The 24,754-nt window shown below is 40.0% G+C and overlaps 1 protein-coding gene across 1 annotated transcript in view; it reads left to right on the plus strand.

The window, feature by feature from the left end:
* The first annotated feature begins 9 nt into the window (after positions 1 to 9).
* The window catches only part of LOC111773653 (uncharacterized), a 28,922-nt gene continuing 4,177 nt past the window's right edge, over positions 10 to 24,754 (plus strand). The window contains exons 1-2 of the mRNA XM_070267595.1: positions 10 to 14; positions 2,434 to 4,233. Coding sequence (XP_070123696.1) covers positions 10 to 14; positions 2,434 to 3,451 — 1,023 coding nt within the window. The 3' untranslated portion in view covers positions 3,452 to 4,233. The remainder of the gene's footprint in view (positions 15 to 2,433; positions 4,234 to 24,754) is intronic.

Genomic DNA, 24,754 nt, shown 5'->3' on the forward strand with positions numbered 1-24,754 from the left:
TCAGCCAACATGACGTTAGGAATCACACACAAGCTGCACCAACTGCCTTCTGGTTCATGGCTGACTTTTTAAAGCTACAGTGTGCCTGTTCACTTTTGCTAACTACCTTCAGCACAATTAGTGGAAGTGAATGAATCACAAGTCCAAAACTGCAGAATTCTCCTTGCCTCTGTCTTGTACAAAGAAAAAAAAGCTGTATCAATAGCCTCTTATTTTCTCCCTCCCCTCCATTGTTGCTGCATGATAGTCTTTGCTGTTCTGAGCATGAATGTCATGTTTCAAACTATTTCTTTTTCTCCCTTCTGGGAGAAAAAATAAGACAGAAAAAGAAAGAATCTACTGCTTCTGGGCTATAAGCAGTGAACGCTCAGAAGCTGCAGTCCTGGGTTACTCTTTCTTCCTTATAGAGACTCGTGGACAAAGTTCCCAGGGCTGGCTTTTGAGTAATCTCTTTGTGAGAGTAAGGCAAGCCCTGCCCAGCAGAATATCCTTCTATTTCATTATGCAGGAAGTAACATATTTCAGAGAGGATGTAAAGTAGATGACCAGCTCTCCTGAGAACACCCACATTCTTGTATTTTGGCATTCATCCTACAAGATGAAGTCAGCAAAATTCAAAATGAAACGAATCTTATTTTACAAAACAGTTCTGGGAGGTTTAATTTAATTGTTTATCCCAGTTGCACAAAAAACATAATTCAGCAGATTCAAGTAACAACTTATCTATGAGCACCTGGTACTATATTAGTTACGTATTAAAAAGAAGATACCATGCCAAGCCCCAAATTCACAGTATCTCCCACCTGCCGCCATCCTAAATCCCAATTTAGGAAATTGGGAGGTAGAATAGAAAGACTGGGCATGATCTTTTAATAAGGTTACTCTGGTCAATCTCACGGTCCTCTTGCTCGGTGGGAAACATTCCCATTCTATCAACACGCCGCAGATACACAGGAAACATACATAGTTGTCATTGAAATAAACACCAATGAACACAGGGCAGAGAATACAGATTCCCAAGAAGGATCCTAGAAGATGTCACCTGCTGCTGTAATACTGTGTAGATCTCACGCAGAACTGAGGAGAAAGATGGTGGTCTCTCTTTTGTGTTAGTATTTTTTAAGGGCTCTAGAAGATCAGCAACTATCGTTTAAATCTGCAATCTGAATTTCAAAGTCAAAATTTTTTCCCTTTACTTATACCAGGAACATTAGAAATTTTCAATTTCTTGAAAGATCATCACTGAGAAAAGATTTCAGGTGTTCTCTCTGCCTTTCTTTGCCATTGCACCTTGAAAAGAAAAATAATAATAATTTAGGGACAAATTTCAAGTGTTCATATATTTTCAAATACCATTTTTTGAGCATGGGTGAAACAGATGAGTCTTTTACAACTGTTGATCAAAATGATGAACCCTTCTGGAGATAGAGAGCTCTTTCACCAGCAGATTTCATAATGCTTTTGGACTCAATCTGAAATGCGGGAACTGTTCTCCAACTAAATTCAAATGGGACGGGGCTGGGCTGTGAGTCTTGGGAGCAAGGGAAGTGGGGGGAGGGTGTCCTGACAGCACTGTCACACACCCCTCAGAACACAATCAGGTTCAGCTCTCCACTCTTGAAAGAGAGGCAAAGAAAATGTAGTTACACCCAACTCTTCCTTAGACACACTCACAGGAGGAAGGATTCTGTGAAGGTTCTCCAAGAATTTCTTGCTACATATAGAAAAGGACATCCCCTCCTGTCTTGCCTGCTGTGATCAAAAGTTTACCTATTAGACAAGAGTAAGGGTTTCAGAAGGGGTGGAGGAAATCAATTTCGTTTTATAAAAAATGAGCCACAAAAGCATTCAAAATTCTGCCAACAGGAGGTTTCACTTATCAGCTAGTTTCTAACTTAGGAATTAATTGACTTTTGCAGGTATAAGTATATATACTAGTACTCACTCACTTCCTCCCCACTCCCTCCAACAAACTGTTTGAGATTAATCCTCTTCTCTGCTAATAAAAAAGATGTGTATTTGTGTGCAGCGTGTGGATGGTATGTTTGTAGTGTGTAGCATAAATGAAGTATGTGTGTGATGAGTGTAATGTGTGTGCTATGTGCAATGTATATGTGTTGTGTGCGTGTGTTTGTGGTGTGTGTTTGAATGTGTAGTGTGCGTGGGGTGTGTGCATGTAGTGTGTAAGTATAGGGTGAGAGAGAGATGCAAACAAGACCTTCTGATCCAGGATATTACAGGATGTGCTACAAAATAACTTCGGAGATCCTCTTGTTGGGATTCTGGAGCAGAAATTTCGGGCACACTCTGGAATGGGCTCAGATAGGAGGGGAGATGGGTCAGGAAGGGAAGGAGACTGGTGAACTGGTGCCTCCGTTCGGCTTCTTTTCTTGGTCAGCACTCAATCCCCTGAGAGAGGGGACCCGCCCAAAGAGCCAGCCACCAGCGCTGTCCCCCCAAAATCCCCCGCTTCCTGCCTCCCGTTCGCTCCCCAGCAGCGTCCAGCCCGCATCGCAGAGCAGAGCGCACACCTAGGTCCACATGGCTGGAGAAGAAATCTCGAGAAGTTGCCCGAAAGCAGGGCAAAGCTCAGTGGGTCCCCAAGGGCGTCTCAAGGGAACGTGAGGAGCTGCCTGGAGAGGGGGCGTTGGGGTCAGGACAGAGGGCAGGCGAGGGGACACCAGGAAGCCTCTTGCACCAGCGGCGCCGTTGGAGGACCAGGCGACTCGCTTGTGGCACTGGCGACAGAGGGGAAAGTTTCTGGCTCAGACTTTCAAGAAGAAACCGTTCATCTTTGAGTTTGCTCCCCAGGGCAACTCGACTGTGGAAAGGGAGTGTGGCGGTGTGGCGCTCATTGTGCGCCCAGAAGAGCCGTGCCACCACCGGTCCCATTCTGAAAGCTCCGCCCCGCAGCCCCCGGCGAGCGCCCCCTCCGCAGGCCCGCACGCTTCTGGCCCCAGTTCTACTCCGGAGGGACAGACTCCACGATCGGGGTGCAACAAGCTGCAGGTGCACCGGACACCCAGCTGAGACCAGGGAGGGCAAGGCGGCTTTTATTGTGGTTTTCTTCGTTTCCTTTCATCCTGGAGAGGGGAGAGGGCGGCCGCCTTCCTGCTGCCCTCGCAGCTCCAGCGGACCCCTTGCCGCCCCGCAAGGCCGGCGCCGGGCGGCTGTCCCGGCTCAGAGCTCGGCGGCGCCACTCGCCCAGCCCCAGAGCAGCCGGCGGGCGGGCGCGCGGCACGCCGGGACTTGTAGTTCTCCGCGGGCGGGAGGGAGTCCGAGAGCTGCAGCCTTAAGGAAGAGGGGAGGCCAGGAAGAGAAGGGAAGGGACCTGGGCAGGGGCCTTGTGAATCTAAGGGAGGCCATTTGCAAGAACTTAAAGCTTTCAGGAAGCCTGGGGGGGAGGGGAACACTCCTAGAGAGATTTTTAAATTGGGGATTTTCAGGCTAATACCATTTTCTGCCTGTCTTACTGGCTCATGGCAACCCTGATGAAGTTTTAAGCTGGCGTTTGGCAGTAACGACAAGTTAGAGATTTCCCAGGCGAAGTTCTTATTTAGGGCCTTACTTCCCCTCACCCCAGACACACACGTGGCTTTCTCTGCTTGGAGAACCTATTGTGTTGCTCGCAGAATAACTCAGTTGAAGCCCTGGGCATGCAAACGGAGGGTGAATAACTGCACCTTACATTTGTAGGGCACTCTACAGTTTACAAAGCACGTTTTACTTAACTGGCTCATTATAGTAGAACCATACAGTAACACTGAGTTAGACAGAGAATGACTTAAGATGCACAGTTTTTTGTATTCACACCTGCAGAGGCCGGGCCACCCACCTCCGCACTCTTCATGTCCTTCTCCAGCCCTTCCCTCGTCAGCTGGGGAGATGAAAGTGGGGAGAAGGATGGCTGCGGGTAGATGAGGTGGACGCAGTGAAAGAAGAGGAGCCTGCTGTGAAGGACTTTTTTGAAATAGCTGATGAATAAATCCTTACTAAGTAGGGAGATAAGTAAAACCAAAGGAAGTAACTATGGATTGAAAGAACGGTGTGGGAAAGAAAAGGCAGATGAGATAGATGCAGAGACCGAATAGAAGGTTGTGATCCGTCTAGAGGCAATATGGAGAAGATGTATCAAAGAAAGAAAGAAAAAAGAAAAATTGAGCAGGGCTTTTAGAAGCCCCGTAGACCTGGAATCCTGGTGGTGTCACTTCACAGCTGGCTCTGCAACCTTAGGTAAGTTAAACTCCCCAAACCTCTTTTGCCTCATCTTTAAAATTTAAATAATAGCACTTCCTACTTTAAGATGTGGCTGTGCAGATTAAAAGAGATGAGAAGCACTTAGTGTGGTGCTTACATGCCAGGCACTATACGAAGTATAAATAATATGTTTTATAAATACTATTGTTATCTGCAGAAATTCCTTTTGAGGAAGTATCACAAGATAAATTAGAGTAGAAGTACCAGTTAGGAGGTTGTGACAATATTCTAAGTTACAGGTAATGATAGCTTGAACAACAGCGATAGAAAGGAAGCAGATCCAAGACCCTTCAGAGGGAAAATGGCCAGAGCAGTGCAATCAGTTCAATGTGGGAGTGAGGAAGAGGGATCAAAGATGGTTGTCAGTTCCAGACTGAGTGAGTGGATGGTGTTGTCATTCACATAAATGGGTACAACTGATGGAATAACAGGTTTTGGGGGAAGATGGCTAGTTTGATTTTGGACGTGTGTAACTTGAGGCTTTCTGGGTATGAATGGCAAAGTGGCAGTTGGACGTGTGGATTTGGATGTCATGTGTAGAAATGGAAATTTGAGAGTCAATTGCTAAGGACAGGTAGTTGGGGACCATGTGGAGAGGAAGAAGGAGGGGCAGCTGAGGCGGGCAGGGGGAGGTGAGGAGTCAGACAATGACACAGGCAGGAATTGGGGAAGGGGGAACGGGGAAGGTAGAGGAGTGCAGTGACATGGAGTCCAAGGGAGGAAAGAGAAGTGAGGAGGAGCTGTCAACAGGTCAAACGCTGTAGAGAGGTAGCCAATGACAACAGGAAAGAGGCCACGGGATTTCCAGATCAAGAGTCTATTGGGATGCAGCTGCCTCCAGGAGTTGTTTTGGAAATTTACCAGAGTGATGTTTTGCTTGTCCCAGTGCTTGGGGAGGGGGAACTACCAGAAAGCAGCTGGTGGGGCTGAAGATGCTAGATATCTTGCAATGCCCAGGACAGTCTTGCACAGCAAAGAATTGTCCCACATCCTGTGTGACTTGACTGTCCCACTGCTCATTTATGAAGATGACAAAACTGTTTATCCTTACCTGAGCCTAGAATCTATTTTATGTATAAATGTAAAGTGTTTTTCATACAGTTTTAAGACATGTTGAATTTTCCTGGAATGCAATAAATCAGATGGCAATGCCATTCTTGGAATTTGAATCACCACACAGTCCATTTTATGGCTGTCCATTTCACGGTGATTCTACAGATGGATACAAGAATCTGACAAATTGTTGTATATTCATACAATGAAATACAACTCAGTAATGAAAAGTATTGAACTACTGATACACACTATGACATGGAGAATCCCAAATTAATTATCCTGGGTGAAAGAAACCGTATACCCTCACTTCCCCCAAAAAAGCACATTCTGAATAATTCCATTTAGGGATGCCTGAGCAGTTTCATATTGAATCACCCATTTATTTTTTCCTTTATATTACAGTTAAGGCATTGCTTTGATTTTTTTTTTTAAATTACATGTATAGGTAGCTTATGACTTTCTCTTCACAATGTCAAACAGGATGTAACCCCATATTTGTTATTAAAAGGGGCGTTAGATTTGACAAGGCTGAGAACCAGTTATTCAGTCAGTCAACAAATATCTTTTGAGTGCCTGCTATGTGCTAGGCACCATTCTAGATACTTGAGTTACAGCAGCAAATAAAACAGAAAAAGTTTACTGCTCTTATGGAGCTTACCTTCTCATGTGCGTATGGGAGAGACAGATGATAAATAATAAACATGAACTAAAGTAAGTTCTGTGGTATATTAGAAGGTGATAAGTGTTATGAAAAATAAAGCAGAATAAAGGAGACAAGAAATGCAGGAGAGAGTGTGGTTTTCTTAACAGGGAAACTCGGGTCAGGGGATTTATTTATTTGTTTATTTGCTTTTTGTGAGGAAGATTGACCCTGAGCTAACATCTGTTGCCAATCTTCGTCTTTTTTTTCCCCTCCCCAAAGCCCCAGTACATAGTTGTATATCCTAGTTGTAGGTCATTCTAGTTCTTCTATGTGGGACGCAACCACAGCATGGCTTGATGAGCAGTGTGTATGTCCACGTGCAGGATCTGAACTGGTGATCCCAGGGCACCAAAGCAGAGTGTGTGAACTTAACCACTATACCACTAGGCCGGCTGCCAGTGTGGGTTTAAAGGTTAAATACAAGGATCAGGGTGAATTTCATTGAGAAGGTGACATTCAAAGAAAGACCTGGAGTTGGTAAGAGAATGGCTTTGTGGATTTCTGAGAGAACATTCCAGGCAGAGAGAACAGTTAGGCATAGGCCACAAGACGAAGGTGTGCCTAGAGTTTTCAAGAAACAGCAAGGGTGTCAGTGTGGCTGAGTTGGAGAGAGTGAGGGTAAGAAGTAAGAGGAGTGAGCATAACCAGTAGGTTGGGACCGTTGACACGGGGCTTGTAGGGCACTGCAAGGACTTGGCTTTCACGCCAGATGAAATGGGCAGCTGCTGGAGAGTGTTGAGCAGAGGAGTGACATGGTCAGGCATGATTATTAAAAGATTATTCTGGCTGCTCTATCCAGGACAGATTGTAGAGAGCAATAGTGGAAACCAAATAGGCAAGAAATGATAGTGGCTTGAACAAGAGTGTTAACAATGAAAAGTGATGTGAGAGAGGAATCAAAAATTCCAAAGGGCACAGTGGAAGAGCTTCAGGGGTTGAGGAGGACCAGAAGATGGAGACAGATCAGGGGATGGTCGGAGCCTTCTAGGAGTGAGACTTCGGGAGAGATCTGAGAGTTCTGGGGCTTATTCTGGTGACTGACATAAACAGGGATAAAGGGGATATTGAAATCAGTCCCAGAGGAGTCAAGAAATAAAATTGTAGAGAGGCTATGAGTGTGTGGAGTAGGGATGAGTGTTTGGGTTCCCTGACGCTGTGGATGGAGGTGAAGACATCTGAGAATCAGGTGGACTCTTGTTTCAGGTTGATGGAATGTTGAAGCCTGGGGAGAGGAGGACACAGTCCAAGGGCAATGCTCATTCCTGACTCCTGCCAGGAGAGGGGCTGGCTTGTTCACGATGCGTGCTCTTCTCGCCCTCTGCCCTTGATCGTATTGGTGGAGTTAACTCTTTTGATGGAGCTGAGAATTTGAGGACAAACTGGTAATTGCTCTAAGTACAAAGGTCCATAAACAATATTGATTCAATAAAATGTGTGTCTAGAAGAAGTGGATTTGTAATTGTGGAAACAGAGGATGTGGTAGAGAATTTTGGCAGAGAAGGCCAGGAGGAAGCTGCCCTTCATGTGAAGGGATACTCTAAGATTGGGGACAGGAGACAACTATGTTTCTAAGGTGAAGGGACAAGCCATTAGAAACAGAAAAATGAAAATTTAGAACAGAGGGAATAATTGATGGAATAATTCTAGAGAAGATGGAACTATGAACTGTTTATTCTTAGAAAGAAGTTGGAACAGTTTTTCCTGTAAGAAGGAAAGACAATGGAATGATTTAGGAAAATTCTAAAGAGGTAAGGAGATGGAACATTTAAAAATCTTATTTATTTATTATGAAAACAAATTATGTGGTAAAAATTAAAACTATCAGAAATCAATAATAAAAAGTGAAAATACCCAATAAATCCATTCCTAGAATAATCTCTATTAGATGTTTGGTATATATTGTCTAAATTTTTTTTCCTGTGTATATGATTTCTTTTTGTAAATGTTACATGAGTACTTAAAACATTAGTATTTTTTTTCTTTTCAGGCTATAAGATTTATATGATAAGTATTTATTGAGCATCTGTTATATAGCAGATATCATCAGTCTTTTTGGTCATGCTATTCACATCCTCTATATCCATATGTCTTTTTTCTCTTCTTGATTTTTCAAGAATTGAAAAAAATTTACTAAAATCTCCTAACAGTTCTTTTATTTTTTCTCTTACTTATTGAAGTTTTGCTTTATGTATTTTAGTGTTACATTACATGGCTCATGAAGATTCATACTAGCAGTAACTTTATTGTGAGTTGTATTCTTTGCCATTATAAAGTGACTCTTTGTTCTATTTAATCATTTTTAAAATTGTTTATTCTATCCCACTTGAAATTATTTTAATGAGATCTGGTTAATCTTATCTATTTTGTTTGTTTACATTTTGAATCCTTATTGTTTCTTTGTTTTCCCTTTTGCTTTATGATCTATTTTCTTTGTTTTTGTTTTGCTTTTACTTTTTCTTCCTCAGTGTATTAGTTATCTATTGCTATATAACAAACAACCCCAAAACTTAGCAGCTTGAAACAACACACCTTTTTTATCTCATACTTTCTGTGGGTCATGAATCCTGGCATGGCTTGGCTGTGTCCTCTGCTTCAGGGTTTTCACAGGCTGCAGTCAAGGTGTTGGACTGGGCTTTCTCAGCTGAAGGCTCGACTTGGGGAGGTTCTGCTTTCAAGTTCATCCACGTGGTTGTTGGCAGGATTTAGTTCCAAGAGCCTTAGTTTCCTGCCACATGGGCCTCTCTGTAGGGCAACTCACAACATGGCAGCTGGCTTTATGCAAGAAAGTGTGTAATAAGAGTCAGAGAAAGAATGAAAGCAAGACATAAGTCCGTATTTAATAACCTCATTTTAGAAGTGAAATTCATCATTTTGCCACATTCTCTTTGTTAGAGGCAAGTAATTATGTCCGACCTACACATAAAGGCATCCATACTAGGAGGTGAGGACCATTGGGAGCCTCTTTAGAAGGCCACCTCCCACACTCTGGCAATTTGGAAGTTGTAAAGTGTATTAAATAATATGCTTACATTTATATTTCTCAATTTACCTTAGAAATGAAATAATGGTGAAAGATGATGAAATTAATCTACTTAGACTATCTTTTTCTCCTCACCTTTCTGTTAGTTTAGAGAGAAAATATGATTCTTGTTCCAGTCTATCATCAAAATATTATTCTTTATATTATGTAATTTTTCTTTTAAGCATTACAGCAATTGTATTTAATTTTAATGACTTAGACTACCAGTTATTTAAATATAATTTATGTATAAATAGATTCAAAACTCATCATAAAACCTTTTATACCTCATGACTTTCTCATTTGAATTCATTATTACTCATCTGTTCATTGTCTTGAGTTTTTTTCTTGATAGATATTTCAGAAGTGCATAAATATTATGTTTCTTGAGTTTTTGCATATTTGAGAATTTATTTCTCTTACCATCACACATGAAAGGTGGTTAGACCAAGTGTAGAAATTTTTTCCCCTTCAGCATTCATTAGCCATTGTTTCGTTTTCTTCTAGCATCTAACATTGGTGGAATACGTCTAATTTCTTTGTTTTTGAAGATGACCTTTTTCCCTCTGCCGAGATGACTGTAGGATTTTTTTTCAACCTTTGAAGTTCTGAAAAAAAGACTTTATGACGTTTTCTTGGAATGTGGTGAGCCCTTTCAAAATGTAATTTTAAGATCTGCTTTATTTCAGAAAATTCTTCTATTGTGTAAATTTTTTCAGCTCCGTTTATTCATTCACATCTTCAAAGACAGCGGTCATTCATGTATCTTTTCTCCATTGTCTATTGTCCACATTTTTCATCTTTTCTCTGACCACTTTCATTCTATGTCATTTTCCACTAAATTCTATGTGATTTTTTTCAATAGCTTGCCCTCCATGTCCAGTTTTCTTTGATTTAAGTTCCACTTCTTGGTGATTTTCAGTGATTTAATTTCTTCTCCTAGTTTGTTTCCTCTGCTTTTCCAGATTTCCTTTACTTTTACTGTTGCATGGGTCCCCTGCTATTTTTTTCTGACTTTTAAGAAACCTTTGAAGGAAGTCAGTGAGATCTAGTTGATTTGCTCAAGAATAAAGTGAATGATTGTCTTGCCTCCCTTCCCTGTTTACCTGCATACTGTTTGAATCATCCACTTAAAATGTAGACTGGAGGCTGGAGTACTAAATGTTGATGGCTCATAATCTTTGCTCAGTTATTCAGTGATAGAGGAGCTGGGACAGGAGGAAAATCTGCTGTGAATGAACAAATGAGGGAAAAAGAAAGAAAGAGAGGGGGAGGAAGAGAGAGATTTACTTATTTCTTTTTTTTCTGGCTTATTACCTACATTTTTTAACAAAGTATTCGAGTGACTTGTAAATAATATAACAAACGACTTTAAAAACTATTTAACATCCAAATGAAAATAAAATATCAACACCAGAGGAGAAATAAAATTGCAGATATGTAGCTGCAGCATCCTACAAAGTTATTAACATTAAGTTATGGCTGAATTTTTAAGCTTCCTGGCAACCAAAGCAAGAAAAAAACACATAATTAGATATATGATTCTCATATACTCTACAAGAAAACCTACAACTTATTCAGGGGAGAAATTTTTGTAACATTTAGTTCTGAAAAAAAAATCTCGTGGGGCAGAGTTCTTAATGAATTTGATTATTGAAGTACAATAGTGGCTTTTATTAAGCTGTTTCTTATAGCATTGCTGAATGAAAGGTGAAAGCCTGGCATCCAAACCTAGGCCAGAGAAAGCAAATTCCTGTGGTCCTAAGACAATATAACCCAAGCCTGTTTGGAAGGTAAAATCTTCTCTTTGGAGGAACAAATAGTGTTATTGGGTTGAATTGTGTGTCCCCCCAAAACATGTTGACGTCCTAATCAGTCGTACAGTAGTTCCCCCTTATCTGTGGTTTTGCTTTCTGTGATTTCGGGTACCCACGGTCAACTGCAGTCCAAATATATTACATGGAAAATTCAAGAAAAAAACAATTCATAATAGGTTTTAAAGTTCTGAGTAACGTGATGAAATCTTGTGCCATCCTGCTTTGTCCTGCCTGGGACGTGAATCATCCCTTTGTCCAGTGTATCCAGTGTATATGCTACCCCCCGTTAGTCACTTAATAGTCATCTTGGTTATCAGATCAGCTGTCATGGTATGTGTTCAAATAACACTTAGTTCACTTTATAATGGCCCCAAAGCACAAAAGTAGTGATGCTGGCAATTTGGATATGCCAAAGAGATGTTACTGTTGTTAATCTCTTGCTATTCCTAATTTATAAATTAAACTTTATTGGGTACGGATGTATAGGAAAAAACATAGTATATGTAGGGTTTGGAACTATTCGTGGTTCAGGTACCCGCTGGGGGTCTTGAATCATATCCTGTACCTTAGAATGTAATCTTATTTTGAAATAGAGTCATTGCAGACCCATTAGTTAGGATGAAATTATACTGGAATAGGGGGTGGGCCCTAATCCTATGTGACTGGGACCCTTGTAAGAAGAAGTGAGACACAGGGAGGAAGACGCTATGTGAGGACACAGAGACAGACAGAGGGAAGATGGAGGTAAAGATTGGAGTTACGCTGCGTCGAGCCAGGTAACGTCTGGGGCTACAAGAAGCTCGAAGAGGAAAGGAAGCATCTTCCTCTGGACATGTCACAGGGAGCTTGGCCCTGCCAACACCTTGATTTCAGACTCCTGGCCTCCGAATTGTGAGATCATAAATTTCTGTTGTTTTAGGGCACCCGGTTTGTGGTACTTTATTTGGCAGCCTTAGAAAACTAATACAGATAGACTACATTTCATTCAAAAATCTTTTATAATTGTTAGTTCTCTCAACCAAGATTTGATGTGAGTGGACAGTAGAAAGTTTGATAAGGGTCTAAAGTAAGTTTAATGTGCTGATATTGAGGATGGATCCCTATGCTTTAAATGAAAAACCTGTAAATACTGGTAATTTAAACATTCCCTGTGAACATTGCCATACCTAAGATTCACACCTTGAATGCTGGCCATCATACCTACATGTAGGGAGGGCCCAGTGTACTTGGAAGCAAATTTAGGGATTTTGTGGGTTTTTTTAAGCAGTGTAGGATCGGTTTTGTCACATGAAATAAATGAACAATGCTGAGGTGATTTAGTCTAGAAAGTTTACAAAACAGGTGATACCTGTCCTTTACTGTAGGAATTGGACTGACACATGATTGCAAACCATAAATCAGTTAGAAAATACAGGATAATTTTAGTGTAGTTAATAAGCCAGGATTTATAACAATGAGCAGATAGCAGATCAAATTGTCTGTTGCAACTACCCCTAATCACTGAAAACATCATTGGAATATAAGATTCCTGCCCCCATGTTCTCTAGAGTAAGAAGGATGTATACACAGATTTTCCAAAAATTATCTTCCTTCCTTTCTTTATTTCTTCCTGTCCAGAGATTTTTATTCCCAGGCAGATGGTATTAAGAAGCAAAAGTTTGTACAGTGTTGTTCCCTTATCCAAAGGTCAAACTGTTGGACATTCTCCAAAACACAGCAGCAGACTGGAGATGTGGAAGGGAGGGGGTAGGTCTCTGAGAGTTAGAAATAACCATAACCCCTTAATTAAAATCATGAAGTTTGCAGTAGAAATATGGCCAATTGGAGACAGATTCAGTGAGAGGAGAGAGACACACTAAACAGCAGACATGGGGTGATATCTATTTACCTACCATAAAGGGTGTTGTGTAATGAGAGTTGGGCCCCTAGTGACAGCTGCACCCAGAATCAGATATCTAGGGGCAAGGAAGGCTCCAGCGGTAAGTTTCCTATATCCTAAGGTATGAGCAATTTGAAATAATAAAAATATTAAGTAAAATTATGTAGAGGACTTCTCTTACTCTGAAGCACTTAACATAAATGACAAAATATATAAATAATCTGTTAAATGCAAGGACAAATTTAAAAGTAAAATGCATGTTTAATGTTAAAATAAATTATAAAGGAAATAAACATGTGAAGGAGAGACTATAAAAACATCTATCAGATTTGAAAAAGAACAAACTAGAACTTCTAGAAATGAAAAATGAAAAGATGGAAATGAAAAACCCAGTGAGGAGGTGGCCGAGTGGTTAAGTTTGCACACTCAGCTTTGGTGGCCCAGGGTTTGCCACTTCAGATCCTGGGCGTAGACCTACACACCGCTCATCGGGCCATGCTGTGGCAGCATCCCACATAGAAGAATACGATGACTTACGACTAGGATATACAGCTATGTACTGGGGCTTTAAGATTGGCAACAGATGTTAGCTCAGGGCCAATCTTCAAAAAAGAAAAAAGAAAAAACCCAGTGAGAGAATACAACAGAGAAGACCACAGCCAAAGAGAGAATTAGAGTGGTAAGTATGGATTGGAGGACCTTACGCAGAATCCAGCACAGAGATACAAATGCTGGAAAATATGACTGAGAGGTTAGAAGTTGTGGAGGCTAGAGTGAGAAGGTTTGATATGCCTCTAACTAGAATTTCAAGAGGAGATTGTAGAGGAGGGGACAAAGCAGTGTTTGAAGAGACAATAAAGTATTTTAGAATTGATGAAAAATAGCAACCTCAGATTCTAAACTCCAAAGTATCCCTGGTGAGATAAGTTGAAACACACAGACACACACGTCTAAACACATTGTTGTAAAACTTCAGAATGCCAAAGACAAAGAGAAGATATTAAAATTAGCCAAAGAAAAAATACAGATTACCAATAAAGGAATGCCAGTGAGACAGCTGAATTCTCAGTAACAAAAATGGAAGCCAAAAGATTGTGGGAAAATATTTTTAATGTCCTGAGGGACAGGAACACTCATACAGAACTATTTACCCATGAAAACTATTGGTCAGAATAAGTTAGATCATACTGTGGTAACAAATTAACTCCGAAAATTCTGTGGCTTAACATAACAAAAGTTTATCTCTTGCAGGACGTATCCAGTATAAGACAGAGGGTGCTCTGCTCCGCACACACACTCAGGGACTCAGGCCAACAGAAACTCTGCTCTTTGTAGCTGTACTACCCAGAGCTACGTGACCTATGAGATCATTTCAGGAAGGAAAGAGGGACACAGAGGAACACAGATTCTAACTCTCTTTGTCTGGAAGTGAAACAGGTCACTTCTAGTCATGGTCCATTGGCTAGAATGAGTCACAAAATTCCAAAGCAACTGCAAGAGATATTGAGAAACAAAGAGAATGGCATGGATATTTGGCAAATAATAACTTTCCTCACAACTGTTTTTCAAATGGGGATGAAATAGAGGTAGTTTAGATAAGCAAACACTGAGAAAGTTTAACATCAATAAAGTCTTAATAAACGAATTTCTAAGGGTGTCTTCGAAGGAAGATGATTTGAGGAGAGTCTGAGTGAAAAAAACTAATATTGAGTAAAGGAAAAGGCAAACTGTTGGGTAAATGTGAACAAAACAAAACAATACAAATAATAAAGTAGAGCATGTGGAGTTAGAAAATAATAGCTTGTAGGGTAGAAAGGATCATGGGCTTAAAACATTCTTAGATCCTTACGTATTTGGCAAGTTTGTAAAGTGCAGACTTTGTTAAGTGTAGACTTATTAGGTTAAGTGTGCATGTTTTGATTTCAAAGGGACTAGTTAAGGAATAGAAGTAAAGCCAAAACCAGGAGAGGGAAAAATTTGGAATTAAGAAATTGAGTCAATTAAAAAGAGGCAAGAAGGAGAAAAAAGAAAGAGAAAAGTCAGAACAAATAGAAAGTTTAAAAATTGAGGGGCCAGCCCCATGGCCGAGTGATTAAGTTCACATGCTCCACTGTGGTGGCCCAGGGTTTCACCAGTTCGAATCCTGGGCGTGGACATGACACCGCTCGTCAGGCCACGTGCCACAACTAGAAGGACCTGCAGCTAAGATATACAACTATGTACCGGGGGGATTTGGGGAAATAAAGCAGAAAAAAAATTTGATAAAAGTGAGTTAAAATATATCAGTAAAAGTAAATGGACTAAACGTACAGTTGAAAGGGAGGTTGTGAGACTGGGTTAAAAAATAAAAATCTGTGTATGTGCTGTGTACAAGAGACACACCTAAAACATAAATAAAGAACAGTTGAGGGGCTGGCCTGGTGGCCTAGTGGTTAAGTTTGGCACACTCCACTTCAACAGCCTGGGTTTGGTTCCTGGGCACAGACCTACACCACTCAGCAGCAGCCATGCTGTGGTGGTGACCCACATGCAAAATAGAGGAAGATTGGCAACAGATGTTAGCTCAGGGCCAATCTTCCTCAGCAAAACAAAAAAAACAAAAAAAAAAACCTGTTGAAAGTAGAAAAAGATACTTTAGGCAAATATTAACCAAAAAGAGTTGGAGTAAATATATCCTATAAAATAGATTTTAGGGAAAAAACCTTGATAGACAATGGAGATCACTGAATAATGATGAAAGGTTTAATTCACCAGGAGGAGAAAATCATTCTAAATTTTTATACCTGGTAACATATCTTCAATATCATAAAAAGAAATTTGACATGATTACAAAGAGAAATTGTCAAATTCTCCACTACAAGGAATCATTTAAATGTATATATCTGGGTAATTAATGGATAAAATATACCAAAGGTAAGGATATGATTAATTTAAACAATATAGAAAGTTTGACCTATTGAATATATAGAACCCTGGACTCCAAATTAAAGTATACAAATTAGCTTTCGTCATGCATGGAACACTACAGTAATTGATCATGAATAGGCCATCAAGCAAGGCTCAACCAATTTCAAGGAATTTGTTTTTAAACAGATTATATTTTCTGACCACAATTCAATTAAAATAGATATTACCTAAAAGATAATGTTAAAGAATATTCATTTAGAAAATTGAAAAGCACACATCCAAATAACTTGTCAATCAAGGAGTAAATCACAATGGAAAATAGAAAATCTTTAAATTTGAACAATAATAAAACCCAGGGTCGGCCACATGGCCGAGTGGTTAAGTTCGTGTGCTCCACTGCGGTGGCCCAGGGTTTCACCGATTCAAATCCTGGGTGCGGACATGGCACCACTCATCAAGCCATGCTGAGGCGGCATCCCACGTACCACAACTAGAAAGACCCACAACCAAGAACATACAACTATGTACCGGGGTCCTTGGGGAGAAAAAGGAAAAAAAATAAAATCTTAAAAAAAAAAACCCAAAAACGTTACCAACTTTGCCAAAACTTAAATGCCATTAAAGAGGGCTCAGAGGGAAATTTAAGCCATAGGTACTTGCATTAAAAACTAAGAAAGGCTGAAAATTAGTGAGCTAAGCATGCATGAGAAATTATACAAAGAATAACAGAACAAATTTAAAGAGAGCAGAAGAGAGGAAATAAGGATAAGTATAGAAATTAATGTAATAAAAAACAAAGATAAAATAAGGAAAATCAACAGTGCCAAAAGTTAGGTTTTTGAAGAGGTGTCCAGAGTTCATTGACCTCCCCGCCTTCCAAGGACACTGGGCCTGGGCCATACATGAAGGAATGTGTCTGGGGTCAGGGCCAAAGATGGCCACTTTGGCCCTGACTCTAAGGCACAATTTACAAAGAATATGTCCTGTGTCATGTTCCTTGTCTGGGCTGGCCACCCCGACGGGCATCTGACAGGATTTTAGAAACATCCCATCCATGGGAACAAAAATGATAGAAGCACCCCATCCGTGGGAACAAGAAGAAATAACTCAAAGTATCCGAATGTCTGAAACCCTGAGTCAGAACCTAGAGAAACCTTAGGATAAAAGGGAGTCACAAGCATAGAACAATTGGGAGTCTCACTGAGGAGAGGACACTGTGCCTCAGACCCAGACAATCAGCACTCCCACCTGCCAAATAAGCTATTGAGACTTCCCCGGCTGATTGTGGTGTGGATGTTGTAAGTACCCATTTGTTGTTCCTCTTTATTCTTGCTCCTTGTTCTGTGTCCCTTTATCAATAAACTTTGATTGCTTAAACAACCAAGTAGCCTTGGCGGTACCTGTCATTCCTTGCCCTTTGTGGCTGTGGATAACAAGAGGTAAATAAAATCAATAAACCTCTGGCCTGATTAATCTATTAAAAAAAAAAGAGAAGGCAGAAATAAATAATTCTAGTAATTTAAAAAATGCAGAGATGTAAAAAATTGGTAAACTACTACAAACAACTTGATGTCACATTTGAAGTTTTAGACAAAAATATCAAATTGCTAGAAAAATACAACTTACCAAAACTGACTCAGGAAGAAATAGAAACTCTGAATAGTTTTAAAGCCCTTAAAGATATTGGTTCGGCAATTTTGAAATCTTACCACAAAGAAAAGACTAGGCCTATGTGGCTTTGTGAGCAAATATTAACAATCATCTGAGGAACATAATTTCAATCTAAGACATGCTCTTTCAAAGAATAGAAAAGTAGAAGAATACCCCAATAAAGAATATGCTGGCTTCATTATATGGAAGAAAAGCAATATATTTTATATAATAAACCATACAAAGATAATATGAGAGATAAAAACTATAAATCAATATCAGTCATGAACATAGATGCAAAACTCTGCTAAAAAAGTTTTAAAAATTAATCTGGCAATGCATAAAAGGTAATACGTTATGACAAATTGAGTTTATTCTCAGAACACAGAAGAGCTTAACTTTAGAGAAATCAATTAGTGTAATTTACCAAATTACAGATTAATGGCAAATAAACACATGCTCATCTCAATAGTTGCAGGCCAATCATTCTATAAAATGTAATATTTATTCATGTTAAACAAACAAAAACTCTTAGCTGACTAGGAATAGAAGTTAACTCCCTTAAGATAAAGAATATTTACCAAAAACTCACAGTAACAACTTTACTCACTGATGAAAGGTTAGAAGCATTCCTTCAGAAATCAGTAAGAAGTCAAGAATGCCTGCTAAGGCTACATCTAGCCAACACATGCTGGAAGTCTTAGCTACACAGTAGGAAAAGAAAAGGAACAACAAGTTTAAGAAAAACATTGCCATTACTTGTAGATAATGTAATTATCCACATAGAAAAGTCAAAAATCTATGGAAACATTAAAATTAATTGTAGAATTTGACAGATACAAGATTAAACCAACTGCATTTCTACTCACATCAAAAGAGTAGGAAAATGTACTTGTAAAAATATATTATTTGCAAGTACAACACAAATGCCATGTACCCAGGAATAGATCTCAACAAATATGTGCGAGACTTCTATGAAACAATTATATAACTTTATTGAAAGAATTTTTGAAAAATTGAAAGAAAAATTTAAAAAATTTCTAAATAAATAGAGATATACCGTGTTCATGAATAGGGATATTTGTTATAAAGATTTCAATTCTATCACAAATAATGTGTACAGTCACAGTGAAGTTCTAATAAAAATCTCAACAGGGTGTTTTAAGAAACGAGTGAGCTGAGTCTAAAATGTATGGAGACACAAAGGATAAAGAATGTCTAAGATACTCTGAAAGAAGAACCGGGGTAGCAGAGATTTGTCTTATCAAATGTCAAAATGTATGACAAAGGTAATGCATTGAACACACTGTGATATTGGCATAGGGAGAGATAAATGGACCAATAGAACATAACAGAGAGCCCCAAAACAGACCTGGCATATGTGGGAACTTGATATGTGATAGAAATGGCATTGCAGACAAGTGTAATTGGCATTGGGACAACTGGTTATCCATGTGGGCAAAAAATATAATACAATTGGATCTTTGCCTCACACGATACCAAAAAACATCTATATCGGGTGGATTAAAAGGAGAAACATGAGGGGCTGGCCCTGTGGCCGAGTGGTTAAGTTCGTGTGCTCCGCTGCAGGTGGTGTGGTGTAGTGTTTCGTTGGTTCAAGTCCTGGGTGCGGACGTGGCACTGCTCATCAGACCATGCTGAGGCAGCGTCCCACATGCCACAACTAGAAGGACCCACAATGAAGAATATACAACTATGTACCGGGGCCTTTGGGGAGAAAAAAGAAAAAAATAAAATCTTTAAAAGCAGAAACGTGAAAGGAAAAACTTTAAAACTTTTAGAAGAACACATAGGAGACTTTCTTTATGCCAACAGTGTAAGAAAGAATTTTCTAAACAAGACACAGAAATGTAATTTTTAAAGAAAAACATTGAAGAAATTTGAGCACAATAGAATTAGAAACTTTGGTCCATCGGTATATACCACAAATAAGGAGAACATATTTGTAGGACATTGAAATGACGAAGTATTAATGCTCAGAAGAGTAAAGAATCCTATAAATTTCAAGAAAAATGCTAGCAACCAAGTAGAAAAATAAGCATTTCACAGAAGAGGAAACCCATACGCCCAATAAAAATTTTAAACTATTCAATCTCAATATTAGGAAAATGCAAATTCAAACCCTGAGATACAGTTTTATATCCACCAAATTGGCAAAATTTTAAAAGTCTGAGCAGGCTGTGTTGGAGCAATCAGAACTCGTTTATTTGCAGTGAGTGTAAATTATATGATTATTTTGGAAAATAATTTGGCATTATCAATTAAATTTGAAAATCTATATATGCTATTATTCAGTAATTCCACACCTAGGCTTATCCCTGTGGTAGACAGAATAATCACCCTTGCCCCACCCCGACCAAGATGCCCACATCCTAACCTTCACAACCTGTGATTGTCCTTACATGGCAAAGGAGAATTAAGGTTGCAGATGGAATGAAGGTTGCTCCTCAGCTGATCTTAAAATGAAGAGCTTATCCTAGATTATCCAGGTGGGCCCAGTAATGATAAGGGTCCTTAAAAGTGGAAGAGGGAGGGAGAAGAGTCAGAACCAACAAGATGGCATCATAAGAAAGACTTGACCAGCCATTCCTGGTTTTGAAGATGGAAGGGGCTATGAGCCAAGGAATGTGGGTGGTATCCAGAAGCCGGAAAAGGCAAGAAGATAGATTCTCCCCTGGAGCCTTGTGCTCACACTTTGATTTTAGCTCAATATGACCCATTTCAGACTTCTGACCTTCAGAATTGTAAGATAACAAATTTTTGTTGTTTTAAGCCACTGAACAACTAAATTTGAGGTTATTTGTTACAACAGCAATAGGAAACTAATACAATACTCTAGAGAAACTCTTGCAACAGCAGGCTGATGCCAAACAAAATATAGCAGCATTGTTCAAAGTCACAAAAAAAATGAAAATAACACAAATCTGCATGGTTAGGAGAACAGATCCATGAGTACTGTGGAATAGTAATGCAATGGAGTAAGATACATCAGAGAAATAAATAAACCATAGGCACATGGATCAACACGATATTGAGTGAAAAAGCAAGTGGCAGGCAAACACATATACTGGAATATCATTCATATAGAATTAAAAAAAATAAAAAGCCCAGTATGTTGCTTAAAGACACATGCTATATAAATAAAAATGAAGGAATGATAATCACAAAATTCATCACTGTGGTTGCCTCTGGTGGGGAAAGAAGGGTGTGCAGATTGGAAGGGGTGCTGTCTTAGTTGTTTGGGCTGCTCTAATAAAATACCATAAGCTAGGTAGCTTATAGACAACATGCATTTGTTCCTCACAGTTTGGGAAGCTGGAAGTCCAAGATCAAGGGCTGGCAGATTTGGTGTCTGGTGAGGGCCCACTCCTGGTTCACAGACAGCTGTCTGCTCACTTTGTCCTCACGTGCCCTCTTGGCCCTCTTGCTCTTCACAAGGGCATTAATCCCGGTCACCAGGGCTCCACCCTCATGACCTAATCACCTCCCAAAGGCCCCACCCCCAAATAACATTGCTTTCGGGGTTAGGATTTCAATATATGAATTTTGGGGAGACACAAATATTCGGACCATAGCAGGCACGTAGGGAGCTTCAGTGGCATTGGCAATGCTCCAGAGTAGTGATTTCACTGGGTTTGTCGTTATGCTTTGTAACATACATATGTATTTATGTATTGCATATGTTACTTTGTAAGTGCCAAATATTTCATGTTTTAAGAAATAGATGGGGATAAAAAGAAAAAAACTCAATGTGACCAGAATGTGGCTTTGTCTTATGGGCTTGAAATAATTAACTGAGCTGTCCAAGGCATTACAATTGACCCTGATGCTCAAGTGAGTATTAAATATGTTATTTTTACATAAACTCAGTAACTGGGAATTACTATGAGCTCATGTGGCTTAATTAACGGCTGATTCCTGTCCATAGAGTCAAAGCCAAGAAGTCAGTAAAGGTGGCTGTCTCATGGAGAGTGGCTTGGAAGCCAGTCTTCCTAGCACCAACTCCACTCCTGAATACTGGTCAACACTAATGAGTGATTGCTCTGTGCACGCGCTTTCTAACCACATACAATCCTCAGAGCAACGCCTTGAGGCAGGTGCTATTATTATTCCCATTTTGCAGATGGGTAAACTGAGGTCCATAGTGGTTAAATACCTTGCCCAAGATCACCGAGCTAGGAAGTAGTAGAGTTTTGCTTCAAACACAGACAGTTTGAGTCCAGACCCTATGCTCTTATCCATGGCTCAATTGTTCTTCAACTTTATTATAAAGAAGATTTGCACCGAGGCACTGGATTAAAATACAGATTCTTCTGACACAGTTGCTCTGAAGTTGGTCTTCAAATGAGCCCTGAAATTCACATTGTCAGCAGGCACCTTAAGCATTTGAAACTAGTTTGACTTCTGTCCAATTTACCCTTCTCACAAATGTGATCATACCTCACCTCTGCTTAAAATTCTTCCATGTCTTCTCCTGAGCATTAAGACTCAAGTTCAACCCTCTTAGCTTGGCACACAAGGCTGTCCATGCTCTGGCCCCCAACCATCCCTTTTGTGTCACAGCCATCCGTTCCCTTAAACCCTTTCTTTACTTCCGTCATATGGACCCTCCTCCAAAACCATGCATGAGGTGTTTCGTACCTCCACACCTCAGTACACGCTGCTCTCTCTGCCCAGAAATGTTCTGCCTCCTTCTTCTGGCTAACTCCTATCCATCCTTCAAACTTCTAGAACTTCACTTTTCACCTTCCCCCAATATTGGTTTAGAAGCCTACCCTCTGCTCTTCCATCACACCCAGTGCTTTATTATGTTACGGTGCGTGTGGCACTACATTGCCACCTTCAGTGTACTCGGATGTCTCCTCCTCTACTAGTCCGTAATAGTAGTAATAAATGTTGCTTATGGAGCAGTTCTAGACAATTTAGACATAATATTTCTTTTTTTTTAATTTTTATTTTTTCGGATGTACATCATATTTCAAATTCTGGATACATTACATCATGTTCACCACCTGAACACTAATTATAGTGCATCCACTCACATGTGACCCTAATCACCCCTTTTGCCCTCCCCGCTTCCCCAATGGTAACCACCAGTCCAATCTCCAATGCTACGTGTTTTTTTTATTGTTGTTGTTTTTATCTTCTACTTATGAGTGAGATCATATGGTATTTGACTTTCTCCCTCTGACTTATTTCACTCAGCATGTTGTCACAAATGGCTGGATTTCGTCATTTCTTATGACTGAGTAGTAGTCCATTGTGTATAAATACCACATCTTCTTTATCCATTCGTCCCTTGATGGGCACCTAGGTTGCTTCCAAGTCTTGGCTATTGTGTATAATGCCGCAATGAACATAGGGGTGCAAGTATCTTTATGCCTTTGTGTTTTCAAGTTCTTTGGATAAATACCCAGCAGTGGAATAGCTGGATCATATGGTAGATCTATCCTTAATTTTCTGAGGATACTCCAAACTGCTTTCCATAGTGGCTGCACCAGTTTGCACTGCCACCAGCAGTGAACAAGGGTTCCCTTCTCTCCACACCCTCTCCAACATTTGTTTCCTGTCTTGTTAATTATAGCCATTCTGACTGGAGTGAGGTGATACCTCATTGTAGTTTTGGTTTGCATTTCCCTGATAGCTAATGATGTTGAGCATCTTTTCATATGCCTGTTGGCCACCTGTATTTCTTCTTTGGAGAAATCTCTGTTCAGATCTTTTGCCCATTTTCTAATTGGATTGTTGGTTTTTTTGTTGTTGAGTTGTATGACTTCTTTGTATATTTTGGATATTAACCCCTTATCTGATACAAAATCAATGTGCAAAAATCCGTTGTCTTTCTAGACACTAACAACAAAGTAGCAGAAAGAGAAATTAAGAATACAATCCCATTTACAATTGCAACAAAAAGAATAAAATACCTAGGAATAAACTTAACGAAAGAGGTGAAAGATCTGTACACTGAAAACTATAAAACATTGTTGAAAGAAATCGAAGAAGACACAAAGAAATGGAAAGATATTCCGTGCTCTTGGATTGGAAGAATCAACATTGTTAAAATGTCCATACTTCCTAAAGCAATCTACAGATTCAACGCAGTCCCTATCAAAGTTCCAACAACATTTTTTACAGAAATAGAACAAAGAATCCTAAAATTTATATGGAACAACAAAAGATCCTGAATAGCCAAAACATTCCTGAGAAAAAAGAACAAAGCTGGAGGTATCACACTCCCCGATTTCAAATTATGCTACAAAGCCATAGTAACCAAAACAGCATGGTACTGGCACAAAAACAGACACACAGATCAATGGAACAAAATTGAGAGCCCAGAAGTAAACCCACACGTTTATGGACAGCTAATATTCGACAAGGGAGCCAAGAGCATACGATGGAGAAAGGAGAGTCTCTTCAATAAATGCTGTTGGGAAAACTGGACAGCCACATGCAAAAGAATGAAAGTAGACCATTCCCTTACACCATGCACAAAAATCAACTCGAAATGGACTAAAGACTTGAATGTGAGACCCGAAACCAGGAGACTTCTAGAAGAAAACATAGGCAGTACGCTCTGTGACATTGGTCTGAGCAGCATATTTTCAAGTCCCATGTCTGACTGGGCAAGGGAAACAAAAGAAAAAATGAACAAATGGGACTACATCAAACTAAAAAGTTTCTGCACAGCCAAGGAAACCATCAACAAAACGAAAAGACAACCTAAAAATTGGGAGAAGATATTTGCAAACCACATATCAGATAAGGGGTTAATATCTAGACACAATATTTCTAATTCCCAATATGACTCCAAAAGGTACCTATTCAGCTGCATTAAGATTGAGGAAACTGAGCTTTAGAGAAGGAGTCCGTGGTCAGACCATTATAATGGCAGCACACACTCACATCCGGTTCCGTAATGCCTTATTTCATTCCGTCTCCCCAGCACTTGGCACTGGTGCTGACACTTTCCTGGTTAGATGGATGTGAATGGACAGATGGCCTGGTTTGCCGTAGATCAGGTTTAGAAAAAAGAAAAACAAAGCCAAATCTTAAGTTAGAGTGTGAAGGCTTGCACGGGGATTCTGCCTCTGCCTCCGCCAAGCTGCCCAGACAGGGGAGTCAAACCCTGAGCACGTCCACAGGTGATTAGTATGGCAAGGGGGCTTCTGGGTGAGGGAAGAACGTGGTGTTAGAAGCTGCAGATCAACGGGGAGGACAGAAAGAGCCTTAACCCAGAAGCAGGGTACCCAGTGGTGCCAGTTTTCTTTGCGGAAGAACTATGCTGTGGTGCGAGCTTTATCTTAGTTCCTCAGATGGGGAGATAGCGATTCGCTATCTCTGTGTGCAGCTGTGACCAGAGGTTGATGTGGGCTTGGTCTCTCTGAGCATGTGCACACACCACCTGACCTTTGGTTCGTGCCCAAGGCTTCTGTTTTCTGAAAATA

The sequence above is a fragment of the Equus caballus genome, chromosome 5 (assembly GCF_041296265.1).
Source record: "Equus caballus isolate H_3958 breed thoroughbred chromosome 5, TB-T2T, whole genome shotgun sequence".
Lineage (NCBI taxonomy): Eukaryota > Metazoa > Chordata > Mammalia > Perissodactyla > Equidae > Equus > Equus caballus.